Below are 13,086 nucleotides of genomic sequence, written 5' to 3'. Positions count from 1 at the left end.
TGGGTACAATCTATTAGTCTTGGAAATCTTCAAAATGCTCTATTATGGGCCTAATGCCAGCTAAAAGCAAGATAATCTATGTCATTAGTAGAATTAGTATAATTTAGTATTCCAGAAAGTAATCAAGACTGAACTACCATGCAAGCAAAGTGAGCAACTGCACCGTAGAGGCGCAGATAGCTCTAGGCTCACTGTGAGTGGTTTGTACTAATTTAATTGAAGATGTATTTTGGGATCTGCACCACTAAAGCACAATATCACCAGATACAATATGGGCCTTACTGTGAATCCTCCTTTACTACATCATCCCATGCCCCTGTGAAGAGAGATCTTGTGTAAATATTGGAGCTTTAAAAACATGATTATTTTAGCAAACGTTGTACACTGTACATGTTCCGAAATTAATTTCCCACTTACTGCAATCCAGTGACCACACAACAAACCTGGGGCCACAAGATATTCCATCAGAGGGATACTGTATACCAGGGGTCAGCAATTAGATTAAACTGTGGGACACTTTTTCTCTGAGCTGTTTAATTAGGGGCTAGCATAGTTTTACAGGAACAGTGGAGATGTGGGTTTGTTTGTTTGTTTGGCAAAAAATTACTCATATGTAAACGTATTTTGCATGTTGCACTAAAAGCCTACACATTATTCATGATGAACAATAGTGGGCTGCTTCATTTGTGGTTGAATGAAAGTTCTGTTTCTGTTGTTTTCATAGATTGTTTTTGTTATACCTATTTGAGACACACATCATTGATCATTATTCAGTGGTACTGCATCATATTTATTTGGATTCACATGAGCTTTGCATTTACAGCGTTATCCGTGATACATTTTATTCAAAAAAAGTAAATGTTCTTATTTTTAGAATCAGCCATAAGAAAACATAATTTCTATCACACTATTTAGAAGCCAGCCAATCAATATTGATTGGAATGGCTCCATTCATTATGCATTAAAAACGTGTTCTGGACTTCATCAATCATAAGGCACAATGCTTTAGGCTCATTCTATCTGTTTTGCATGAAAATCTCTAAGGTTGGATAGTTGTGACTTGTGTAATCTTAATAGCACTATGTAGATACATAAACTACCTTCAACACAGCTCATTGTGAGCTTCAGGGTGACCATGACTGTTGGGTACAAACTTACTTTCTGGCAAGTGCCCACATTGAAAAGTGAGGCATGTGTTGTCAGAGGTAGCAGAATTCCAAAGCATTTCACGTTTGGGTCCAATACAGTGGCGTGATGCTTTGAGATTGCATAAACAATGGACATTTAGATCAAGTTTTCTATAAAAGAAGATGTTGTTTTATCAACACAGCGTTGTGAAGTTGCATATTGTTGTTCAGGCTGAAATTCTGGCCATGATGAAAGGCTTGTTAGCCAACGAGACATCTGTTTAATAGCAAATAAAATATATTATGATGGATAATCATAGCCTGATTACTTAGTAATACTTCGGAGCTCGTGTTGCTTTTACACCCTGCGCGAGCCAGTAGGTTGGAATGATGTCACGGATACTCCAAATGACCAAATAAGGAAATTGACACATGTAAGTGGAATTTGTTCTGGTGTGTTTTCCGTTGTAATGAGAAGAAAGCTGAAGCGTGTGTAGCTCTCTACCGTATCTTTTTGTGTGTGCCGCCGAAACACCGCCTGCTGTGTGGGAATATTAGTGTTTTAAACAACTTTGGGTTGTTGAGGAAAGCGAAAAGAGGAAGCAGTTCCGCCCTCAAAAGCTGCCTGGAGGCCGCAGAGAAAAGAAGAGAGGAGAAGCAGCCAAGCTACAGCTAGCCTCAAGCAAAATCTAAAGCAAAGACACGGTGTTGTTCTACGCTTTTGTTTGGTTGTTTCTTCGTCATTTATTTTGGCGGATTAACAGGGGAGCTCCGGCGGGACATTGGATTTGACGTTTGACGCTGAACGCCTGGTTGTGTGCTGAAAACCTCGGTGAGAGAAAATGAGTTTCATGTAAGAAGTTTCAGTTTGAAGCTGCACTGAAAATCGTCCATGCTGGTGTCTTCTGCTAGCATTAACGTTAACAGGCACATCTTCTCTACTACTTTGATTTGGATTTTGTCGGCTCGGCTTGGCTTCAACTGCTGGTGAACGTTGGGGACTCTGGAAAGTTTTTGATCCGGACACATCCAGTTCAAAACCAGTATGAGTGGAGAAGAGGAAAGATTCAAACTGGTAGTGGTGGGAGGAGGAGGGGTGGGGAAGAGCGCCTTGACCATCCAGTTCATTCAGGTAAAGACTCTACTCTTACACTGTACCAGTAAATTTACGCAGAGCGTTATGTATTTCATGTTTATTATCATAATATTACATATTATGTGACATTGTGACTTTATTATTGGTCACTAATTCTTTATAAATCAATTACTGGCTATTAATATAAACGAATTTGCCAAATTATGAAAAATCTCTCTGGCTTGTTAGTCATTAATAGTCAAGTAATTATTCATCAATGAAGTGTCACAGGTTTCTCAGTCGCTCGTGAGCCATCCTTATTTAGTCTTATTGTAGAACAATAAATAGCCTGAGTAGAAGATAAGCATTCAAACAGTCCAGTGGATAGTTGTCCCGATGACATTAAGAGCTAAAAAGACAAAGAAAAGTGTGAGGATATTTCACAACCTGGCAACCCAAAGTCTTGTTCACATTAACGGAATATTACTTAGCATTGCTGAGAGATTTGTAAAGCCATTAGTTACAACTTATAAACCCTTTATAAAGCTTAAAGCAATCATATGTCAGCCTACCTTAAATCTCTTTGCTGCATTGGCTCCATTTCTGTGAGGAATGGAGGTAACAAAAGTTATTGATAGAAATGGAGGTGATGAGAATGCACATGAAATGAAAAATGCAGTGCTAAATTATCAAGTGGTATCATTAATTTAAAGGCAATTTGATTAAAACAGCTGGGATATGATGAAAACAGAGACATGTTTTTCATCATTTCCCCTGTCTTACATTCATCATTCACAATTCACAACACAAAAATGCCATTTATCATTTAAGGAAAGTGGCCTCAGGGGTCAGAGCAACAAAACAATAATTCTATAAAATGAAATTGATGAAAATGCTGACGGATTAATAAAGGAGTAACCACATATTTAATAGGTCAGAAGTAGCAAACATTACTTGGTGTAATCATTTCTGTTGTTTTAACAGCGTAGGATAATTTTCTGAGAAATGCTTGTTAATTGTGCCTAGCTTACCATATAGCCATGACTGGTTAGCATTGTTGTTTTTATCTTTTGGTAATTAATTTCAAATCTCATATACTTTATGTTGGCCACATTTTTGGATGTGGTTTTTCTACTCTCCTGGCAGCCATTGCTTTACAAGCCGTTGGTTGATGTTTGTGGCAGATGGAAGTTAATATAAGTAAACATTCACATATGTTACATATATTAGTAATTTTGTTAACAAAGCCTAAATTCCAATTGAGCTCACTGTTGCTACAAATATGTATTGGAAACTACATTATAGACCATAGTCCTGTTACAGGCAGTAGTGTATTCAGTATTGAGTATTGCGATCCATCACTAGTAAAAAGTACATTTGCCAGTGAAATGCATTGTAATAGAAATATACAATGGAAATGCTCAAAAGTACAGGTTGCTCAAAATGTTTACCACTGGTTACAGCAACACAAATCTACTTTATTGGAGTCTTCACATTTGTGGCACTGCTGAATGTATCTGCCACATGTACCTCTAGCTGGGTTGTATTTAACCATTAGTAACAAAGGGCCACTCTCCAATAGTATGGGGACACTTGGGAGAGTTGTAAGACAATTCACTGTAGACAGTATAAACTGTGCCAACAGTAGTTTGCTATTAACATTGAGTGTGTCTCACAGTCCTACTTTGTGTCAGACTACGACCCCACCATTGAGGACTCCTACACCAAGATCTGTTCTGTGGATGGAAAAGAGACTCGGCTGGACAGTAAGGCTCTCTCACACTGGACATAAATTCATACCTCACACTGTTTGACAGAGCGATTGTAGAGTGGATGAAAGCCTTTGTTTGAAAGCAGAGGGTGTGTTGCTGTGTGATGTGATATGACACAAGCAGTGTGTTTGCTCTCTGGATGTTTCATTCCCTTGTTAGGACTTGTACTTGGCCAGTGTTGCTGCATCGTACCAGGCTGTAGTGTGTTGGGTCTCACTGCCATTTCACCACCCAGTAATATGTGAATTATGAGGTGTATAAAGACTTAATCTACAGAGTATCTGACTTAGTCTGGCTGCTCTTTATACTGTATGTTTACACTGATGTTTGTTTACAACACTGTAGATTTAACTCCAATTTTAGAATCTTGTACTCCAGGTTATTCTTCTCTCTACCTTGCCCTTCACAAACATTACTGTAGACCAAATTATACAATTTTGGCGAAATGTAAGGATGTACAGTTAGAGGTCATTATCTCTAAACCACATAGATTTGATTTTACTTTTATATTGGGAGCACTTGTTATATGTTATGCTGTATATATTCACGTGATGGGTGCACAGATGTTGCAGTGTGTGTGGTGGGTGGTGTAAAGGGTGGGACCAGCATATCATGACACTCACTGTGTCACTGTGTGTGCCTCTCATATAGCATTATATATGAGTCACACAGCTAAGCATTTTTCTCAAAGTTGAAACTTAGTAGGTTGTCAAACACACTTGCTGTTTTAAAGATATTTCCAAAAGCCTGGAAGAGTCCTCCATCTAGATAAAAATAAAAGATTTATATCTTTTTCCCAAGTTGTGAGTCTTTTTCCTAGTCCAAAAGATGATATCTTAAAATGACATATAATTGACTGTTCTGTGATCAGTATTTTATATCAGTTAATTTAAACACAAGATACTTGTGCTCAAAAAGAGGATTCATTCTCAGTGAAGAACCTTGGAGCCCTAATCTGCCTCTAAACATGCCAAAAAGCAGTGATTCCTAACACGTCTCTGGGGGTCATCAGGTGGATACCTCCCTTCAACAGTGTTTCGCCTACTTAGTCCCACGACACCTCCAGGTGGCTCGGCGGTGAACTCAGGCGTCCCAGAGTCACCCCCCCCCCCCTAGTGCCAGTTCACACTGCTCCTACACAATCCAAACAGCACTGCCACAGTATACTAAGGTTTCTTCCATTATTTATAATTTTCATATATAATCAAGGTGTATATGAAATGAGCAAGGTAATTTCTGGTAACCATTTAAGGATTGATAAATAGAGTAGTTCAAAATAGTTTTTATTGTGCAATGGACAGAATATTTTTTTAACCCGATTGTTAGAAGAGTTTTTCAGGATTCTGGAAATACCTACAGAGCAGCATTAAGAGTTGTTCATCTACCTTCTGGGTTTTTGACAGGTCTCAGAGATATATCATTCAGAAAAACAGATGCTTATCTTGAATGTAATGATAAAACGAGAGGCAAACCTGAGGCAAGGAATTGCCACAAAGTATGATGCTTTTAGAAATGACTGTAGATGAACCAGTGCTCCCGACCCACCCATAGAAGACATCCAGCATCTTAACCTGTTAATGTTGCTGTTGTATTGTGAATGTGTAACATGGCTTACAGTCAGTTAAATATGCCAAGTTACTTTTGACTACATTAACCATCCTCTTCAGCACCATGAACAGCTAGTCCTGTTTGGAGTCTTGTTCTGTTGATTTTAATTCAGTGCCATCAGACAGCCATCATCTAGAACACTGTGGATGCTTTAACATTGCCATCCATGAGCCAACACTAATAACCAGCTCTAAACACAACTGTTCCTCAGGTTTTAGCAAAATGTCATTATTCATGCTTAATTTTTTTAGTTATACTTGAGCTCAATTATCTGTAACACATATTTTACCAATACATAACTGTATGGAAAGCACCACTTTGTCAAGGAAATGATGTCTCTGTTGTTTTAGCCCATCATTCCCTTTCCTCCAGCTTTGGTTGTCATTGCAGGCTATTTGAAAATAGTCTGTGTGTGTGTGTGTGTGTGTGTGTGTGTGTGTGTGTGTGTGTGTGTGTGTGTGTGTGTGTGGGTGTGTCTGTGTGTGCCTGTTTGTCAGTCTTGGACACAGCAGGTCAGGAGGAGTTTGGAGCAATGAGGGAGCAGTACATGCGCTCAGGAGAAGGCTTCTTACTGGTGTTTGCACTCAATGACCGGGGCAGGTAATGGAAAATCTGTGTGTGTGTGTGAGTGTGTGTGCCTGTGTATCTTTCAGGTACAGATACGTGCTTGCAGCTTGATAAGTGCTTCAGAAGTGGACGACACTGTGCTGAATGGTTTGTCAGTGTAATAGTGTGATGCTGCTACCCACGGCGGCTGTCTATCTTCCTGTTTAAGAGAAAGTGCATTGAGCTGTTCCCATAGTGAAACTGATGTGACTAACTTACCGGCTGCCTTTTATTTGGCCACAGGGATTGGACTCAATAACATGGATACCTGTACAATCTAGAACATTCAATTACAACGAAACCACAAAATAGTTTAATGCACAAATCCCCAACTCATTCAACAAAGTGCATGAGACACGTACATGAGAAAACAGTTGCAAGGAGGTTGTTGAATAAGGTGACTTTAGATTGTAGTGGTGTTAGTCTGTCAACCCCTGTTCTGTACTGCGTTTGAAGTTTTGCTGGTCTCTTTTTTCCTGTGGTTTGCAGCAGAGCTACAATAAATGTACACTAGTAGACACAGGCTATATTACAGGGGTCTGTCAGTTATTAGATAAAGACCTGCTTGATCACTCCACAGCTCGGTGGTCAGCAGTTCACAAATCATATAAAAGCACAAATGTTCATCTGTATGGCACAGGCTTGATTTAAGATAAATTACATAAACCTGACAAATTCAAAAAAATGTGACCAATGTGCCGTACATGAAAAGTGAAGTTATTGTTGGATATGTTCTATATATCTTGATTTCTGTTCAAATAAATGTCACTGCTCTGGTCTTAATGAAATGTAGTTTATGTGCGTATGATGTCTGTTTGTATGCATATAGTACATATATTTTCATTTTGTGTTTGTTAAAAAAGCAATATTTAGGGCCTGAGCAGTAAACTGCAGAGGCCCTGTTGTTATTGCTTGGATCATTGTTATTTTCATTTTTATTGTCAGAACTGGTGAAAATCGTAATCTGATACGCGCCCCCTAGAAATTTTTAATAATCCAGCCCCCGTGGTATGTTTTGCCTAGATGTACGAAATTTGGTAGGCTGATTAACCATGTCCAGACTTGTCTATAGGACTCAAGTGTGGGTGACTGTGGTTCAGGAGGTAGAACGGTCGTCCCCTGATCAGAAGGTTGGTCGTTCAGTCCCAGGCCTTGGCAGTCTACGTGTTGAAGTATCCTTTAGCAAGATACTGAACCCCCAAGTCCTGATGCTGTGCATCGCTGTGAGAATGTGTTAATGCTTGTAATGAGCAGGTGATCTAGCTACCATGGGTGAATGCTGTTGTAAAAACGCTTTGAGTGGTCGGAAGACTAGAAAAGCGCTATATAAATACAGTCCATTTACCATACCTCAAATACGTCATAACTTGACGTATTTTTGGCCATTTGCAGGCCTCATATTTTAACTAACTCCTCCTACAGGATTCATCGTCCCTGCAAAATGTTGAACGCCCATTTTGTGCGTTTCGCCATTACAAATCAAGTCGTTAACTAACTCCATGCACATAGTCCAATCTGCCCAAACGTCGCATGTATGATTAGACTCCCGGTCTGAACGCAACTGTATGACAATTTTTACTCATCAGAGTGCCACCCACCGGCAAAAGGAAATGACTCGTTTTACACACCTAACAGGGTGGCCAGATCCACCTCAGAAGTAGTCAGAAGAAGTTGATAATGCTTTATTGTGAAGATCGTGACTTTTGGTGAGACGGTATTGCTGTGGCGGCATGGCGAATTTCGATGCTTTGCCATGAAAGATCAACTTGTCATAACTCGGCTCGGACAATCCAAACTTCATATGGTTGATAAGAGTCCTGGCCTGCAGACATTTTTATGACAAAATTGAGTCCCAGTCATAGCGCCACCTACTGGCAACAAGAAGTTACAACAGGTTCATTACAACATACTTCTTCTAGCAGGTCGATTGTATCCCCTTCAAATATACTCACTTACATCTTAAGACCTTCACGGTACTTAATTCCGAAGCTTTTAGATTTATCTTGAACACAGTTGCCATGGCAATGCATCATTCACCATGAAACAGGAAATTGTTTTGGGGAGCTAGAGATAATCTTAAACTCATGAAATTTGACCCCTGACGTGTGTGCATACTGTGAGGGCCCGTTCATCCCTGCTTGCAGCTTTAGTTTGTCTTGTGTCTTGTGCTGAATTATGAATGCACAGCTTTTAGCACAATGTTTACAAATACGACTTTTTTAATAATTATACACTTAACCCTGTTTACTCATTTGAGAATGCAAGCACGTTAGGCTTATACTGGGATGACATTTTATTGCACTACACCTTTGAAAACATGTTTTCTGGAAAATCAAACTGTTGCTGTGATTAAAACAGATGAGAGAAGCAGATTTGATTGGTCATTATTGTACCCATATCCTGTAGATAGTATGTGCTTTCCTGTAAATCAGTACACATATGAATCTATGCTTGTTGATACTGTAAATAAAAATTCTTTCCCTTTGTCCTCCCAACAGCTACAATGAGGTCCAGAAATTTCACACCCAGATCCTGAGAGTGAAGGACCGAGATGACTTCCCAATGGTGCTGGTTGGAAACAAGGCTGACTTGGAACTGCAAAGAGTGGTGAGTAACACCATCATACATCTAATGTGCATGGTGCTGATGCTGGTTCCTGGAATATAGTGGAGTGCTGACAGATATGCTCCAGAGGTAAAGTCACCAATTTTGACCAGTTTTTATCCAAGTTTGGGAGATATCAGAGGATTTGGGAAACTGACTTCGAACTCTGAACGAACAAACTAAAATAGAAAAGGTACCAGAGAGCCTAACACAGAGACTGCCATCTGCAATGTTATCTTTCTTATACCATACATCTCAAGTGCATTTTCTTATTTAACTGCACAATGAAAATGTATTTCCTTCACCAATATTTCTGCTTTTAAAGTAAACTGCAACAACCATGGAAGCAAACAGTAACCTCTTACCAAGGAAACCCAGCCTCAGACAAATATCCTCCTACATTTGTAAGAGAACTTTTGTCTCTTATCTCCTCATAGTGCAGCAATGTACAGGTGGATCACTTATTATAGAAGTAAATAGAGAGTCTAACTAGACCACAAGTGTATAGGCAGACAAGGATGAGTACACAGTGGCTGAAAGCTGGGCCTGGATATTGTTTGCTTTGTCTGCAGATCTCCAGGGAGGATGCTCAGGCGTTTGCCAGAGAGAACAGGATCCACTACATGGAAGCTTCGGCTAAGAATCGCTACAACGTGGATGAGGCCTTCTTGGAGCTGGTGCAAATTATCAGGTATAGTCGTTAATTACTGTATTTTACTTAATTTAATTTACCACAGAATTAGTCTAAATCCAGGTTCCTGCTTTATGTTTTCCCATTTTTGTCTACTACACACATTTTTTATAGTCTTATTACATTTTTCCTGCATTGTTTTGGCTGCATGTTTTTCATGTTTCAGACCCTGAGAAATTGTCTGGTCCACTCTTTTGGTTTCTAATACGTGACTTCCTCTGAATGCCCTCCGCTTCCTTAAGTGGGGATTCAGACCAAAAACGTCCCTGTGTTAAACCAGGGGGCGTGGTATACAAGATACCAGTGACAAAATGAAATATGATCCAGAAAGTCCAGTTGGAGTAAGAGATTATGTGTGGCTAATCAGAGGCTTGTAATACTCACAAAAAGTAATCACAGCTGCAAACAAACAAATACAGAGGTCACATTACAGAGTAATCCAACAGGAATGTGTGTTTGCATGTATTTGATTGGCCAGTGCAGCACCTTGCCAGCAACCCTGCATTGACACCCCCAAATAAGAAGGCTGCATTTTTTCCACACAGGGCTACTGTCAATCTGCACATAAACTAAAACTAATAAGGGGGTGTGGACATTAAGTTTGTCTGACAATCATTCTCCACTGTCCTACATTTTGAGAGTCTTGGTTGTGGACACAGACGCACTAGTAGAATGGCTGTTACTACTACCTCTGAAAACACCTAGAGTTTGAGTGTAGCATCACCTTGTAAGCAGTGAGAACTTCCACAATCAATTCCAGTTTTCTCTTCAGATCTTTCAAACCTTTTTTAAACCTGGATTAATGAATATTTGGGATATCAACAGTGAATGAAATAACACTGCAAAAAATGTAATGATTCATTCTCCTCCTGTTTCCAATCTTCTTCATCCACAGAAAGTTTCAAGAGATGGAGAGTCCTCCTCTTCCTGCTCATCACATAGGGAAGCAGAAGAGTGGTGGCTGTCCCTGTGTCCTCCTCTAAGTACTGTTACTATGGACAGCAAAGCCTTGTCCATCTACAGCTTGTCCAACAATGTGTGTGTGTGTGTGTGTGTGTGTGTGTGTGTTAGTGCTTGTGTTTGTGCGGGTGCATGTGTGTGTGTGTGTGTGTGAGAGAGAGCGAAAAATAAGATGCATAATTTTCTTTCCAAATGGTTTTATTTGCACTTTTGCCAAAAGCAACGTTTAAGTCAAGGTAATGTTTTATTTTTAATGAGAGGATCTAAATAGAGAGGTGTCAGTAGAAGCAATGTTCATTTGGGGGAGAAACAGGAGGTCAGTACTCTGGCCAATGTACCAATGACAAGGAGTAATACTGATGTTACTGTGCAAAGTTAGTGTCCAAAAACAGAAATATCATTATATCATCAAATTTTGAAGAAATGTCCAAATGACTGTTAGAAAGGATGTTTTATCCTGCAGGTACGGAGTCAGCAGTGACATCACCACCACAGCTGACTATGTTCTCACATGAACAATTTATTTCAAATAGTATGTATTTAGTGTACAAAAATGGAAGTGTCAAAAATGTGCAATGTGTACCATCTTTCCATCTGAGTGAGACAAAATATTGAAAACACCCATAAATACCAAGGGCCTGATCACATTGTACATTATCCAGATGCTAACAATTCCAGTATTGGAACTACTGGTTCTTGGCCATGCACAGCTGAGAAATGTGTTTAATGTAAGGTTACATGAACATCCACCTGGCATGACAGCAGAACTTGTTTCTGTGTTTGCACATTTCAACTGGTCATTTCTGACCAGTGGGCAAAACGTTGGGCACAAACACTCTCTGGATTCTCTTTGTTTTGTTTATAAGTGGACTGCATTCTGGTAGTTATGTCTTTTTTTCCATTCTTTTCATTTTTACATCGACATCATCAGTGTCAAAATTAGGAAAAATGTATAGTGATATGTTTTCACAAAAGTTAACAGTACTGACCACAAAGACAGCACAGTAGAAATGAACTGGTAGCAGGTGAAAGTCCAATTCATATCTTAAAGCACTGTCTTGGCTGTTTTTATTTACAGGGAAAAATTAACTAAGATGATGCCACAAAGAAAAGGTGCATTAGAAAAATGGGAAAAAAAATCTAACAGTGCTTTACACTTACACTTATTTTTAACCCCCCGTTTGTAATGCTTCAGACAGTTTGGTTTAACTTCTTTTTCCTTTTAAAAATAATTCATTCATCTGCCTTCCAACCTGCAATTCACTTAATCAGTTTTTTACTGAAATAAAAATCTAATTACTTTTATACATTAAAACATTTAGCCAAACAGTTCTGTCTGTTGTGTCCTGTATGACCCGTCAAACTGACACAGTTTTCAGTGATTTGTTAGGGCCTCAGGTGATATTCAGTTCTCATCACTTGAATTTTGTTGTGTCAGATATTGGTTCATGAGTGGGATGATACATTTTACTTCCAGTCTATTAAGGCAGATTAGCTGGAGTCAGTCATATGAGCACTGCCTTCCAGTTCAGAGACTATACACTAATGTATATACTGTGTGATGTATGTTGATAGTGCACCATTTTGGAAGTTGGCATACAAGAAATAAATGTACCATTTTGTATGAGCAGGAAATGATGCATGGTGTAGGCCAACAACACTGCTAAATTCAAAATATAAGTGTTCATATAGAGTCTGCCAGTTTTACACCCATGGGTGTGTTTCTTTTTTTGTGGGACACTGTAAGACTCATTTGCCTACTTGTTTTGAGTTATCACTAAATCGGGGGATTGTTGTTTTTAAGTAAGAGATGGAGCCAGTCTGTCATTGTCAGGTTCTAGTTGATACAGTACAAAACAGTTTCTCGATACAAAGATGACACCATGCTGCAAAGTAAGTGCAGAACTTAGAAATCAAGAACCCAATAACGATAATGAGGTTCTAGTTTTAGGATGTGAGCATCTTCAGCCCCTGTTTCAGTCCCCACAACATGTCAAATCAAAACTAATGTTTTTCCACCACCGCAAAAATACTTCAAAATGTACATTGTACCACCACATCCTTAACTTAAGGATAGCCAACCATATTCACCACAATTCAACATGCCAATTGAGCAATGACTTTTGACATTTTAGTTTCAAGATGAAAAAATCAGAACAATTTCTAATAATAGGTGAAGCACGCTTCGCCTCTCCGGGCAGCTAAGTACCTCTCCTTGCTTTTTCCTGATTTTAAAGTCATCTGTTACGAAGAGAGGACTACGTTTTAGAACTGTTTTTATTTGCTGGAATTATGAGCCTGGGTCATTTATTTTGTTTTTAAATCTAAGTTTTGCCTTGTTTTACTTCTGTGTTTTTATAACTTAATGGCCCAGTGCATGGACTTCTAGCCTTTTATTCAAGTCTACCACACCTTGAAGCTACTGAACAAACAGAACCCAACCCCATGGACATGTCAACCAAATTTGCATTGCAAGCCTGGTGTTAGAAACAAAGATAAGAAAGATAATAAAATAAAGAGAATAGGGTGTTCCGGGCATGCCCCACCGGGAAGAGGCCCCGGGGAAGACCCAGGACACACTGGAGGGACTATGTCGCTCGGCTGGCCTGGGAGCGTCTTGGGGCCCCCCCCGGAAGAGTTGGA

At 39.3% G+C, this 13,086-nt stretch overlaps 1 protein-coding gene across 2 annotated transcripts; it reads left to right on the top strand.

Annotated features, from left to right (window-relative positions):
* The first annotated feature begins 1,559 nt into the window (after nucleotides 1–1,559).
* On the top strand, nucleotides 1,560–12,081 carry rras (RAS related). Of its 2 annotated transcripts, XM_041956720.1 has the most exons (7): nucleotides 1,560–1,959; nucleotides 2,139–2,259; nucleotides 3,881–3,968; nucleotides 6,080–6,182; nucleotides 8,687–8,795; nucleotides 9,365–9,483; nucleotides 10,379–12,081. In XM_041956720.1, the coding sequence occupies exons 2-7, from the start codon at nucleotides 2,173–2,175 to the stop codon at nucleotides 10,464–10,466; spliced, it is 594 nt and encodes a 197-aa protein (XP_041812654.1). In that variant the 5' UTR covers nucleotides 1,560–1,959; nucleotides 2,139–2,172; the 3' UTR covers nucleotides 10,467–12,081. The 2 variants fall into 2 exon arrangements, with proteins under 2 accessions (XP_041812654.1, XP_041812653.1); XM_041956719.1 differs by having other exon boundaries at nucleotides 1,560–2,259.
* Nucleotides 12,082–13,086: the final 1,005 nt, after the last annotated feature.

The sequence above is a fragment of the Chelmon rostratus genome, chromosome 17 (assembly GCF_017976325.1).
Source record: "Chelmon rostratus isolate fCheRos1 chromosome 17, fCheRos1.pri, whole genome shotgun sequence".
NCBI lineage: Eukaryota > Metazoa > Chordata > Actinopteri > Chaetodontiformes > Chaetodontidae > Chelmon > Chelmon rostratus.
This window is presented reverse-complemented; position numbering and strand designations above follow the sequence as displayed.

Coding starts and splice junctions, on each gene's coding strand:
- rras (XM_041956720.1), top strand. CDS start 2,173: ATGAGTGGAGAAGAGGAAAGATTCAAACTGGTAGTGGTGGGAGGAGGA. Junction 2,260..3,880: donor TGACCATCCAGTTCATTCAG/GTAAAGACTCTA, acceptor TGTGTCTCACAG/TCCTACTTTGTGTCAGACTA. Junction 8,796..9,364: donor ACTTGGAACTGCAAAGAGTG/GTGAGTAACACC, acceptor CTTTGTCTGCAG/ATCTCCAGGGAGGATGCTCA.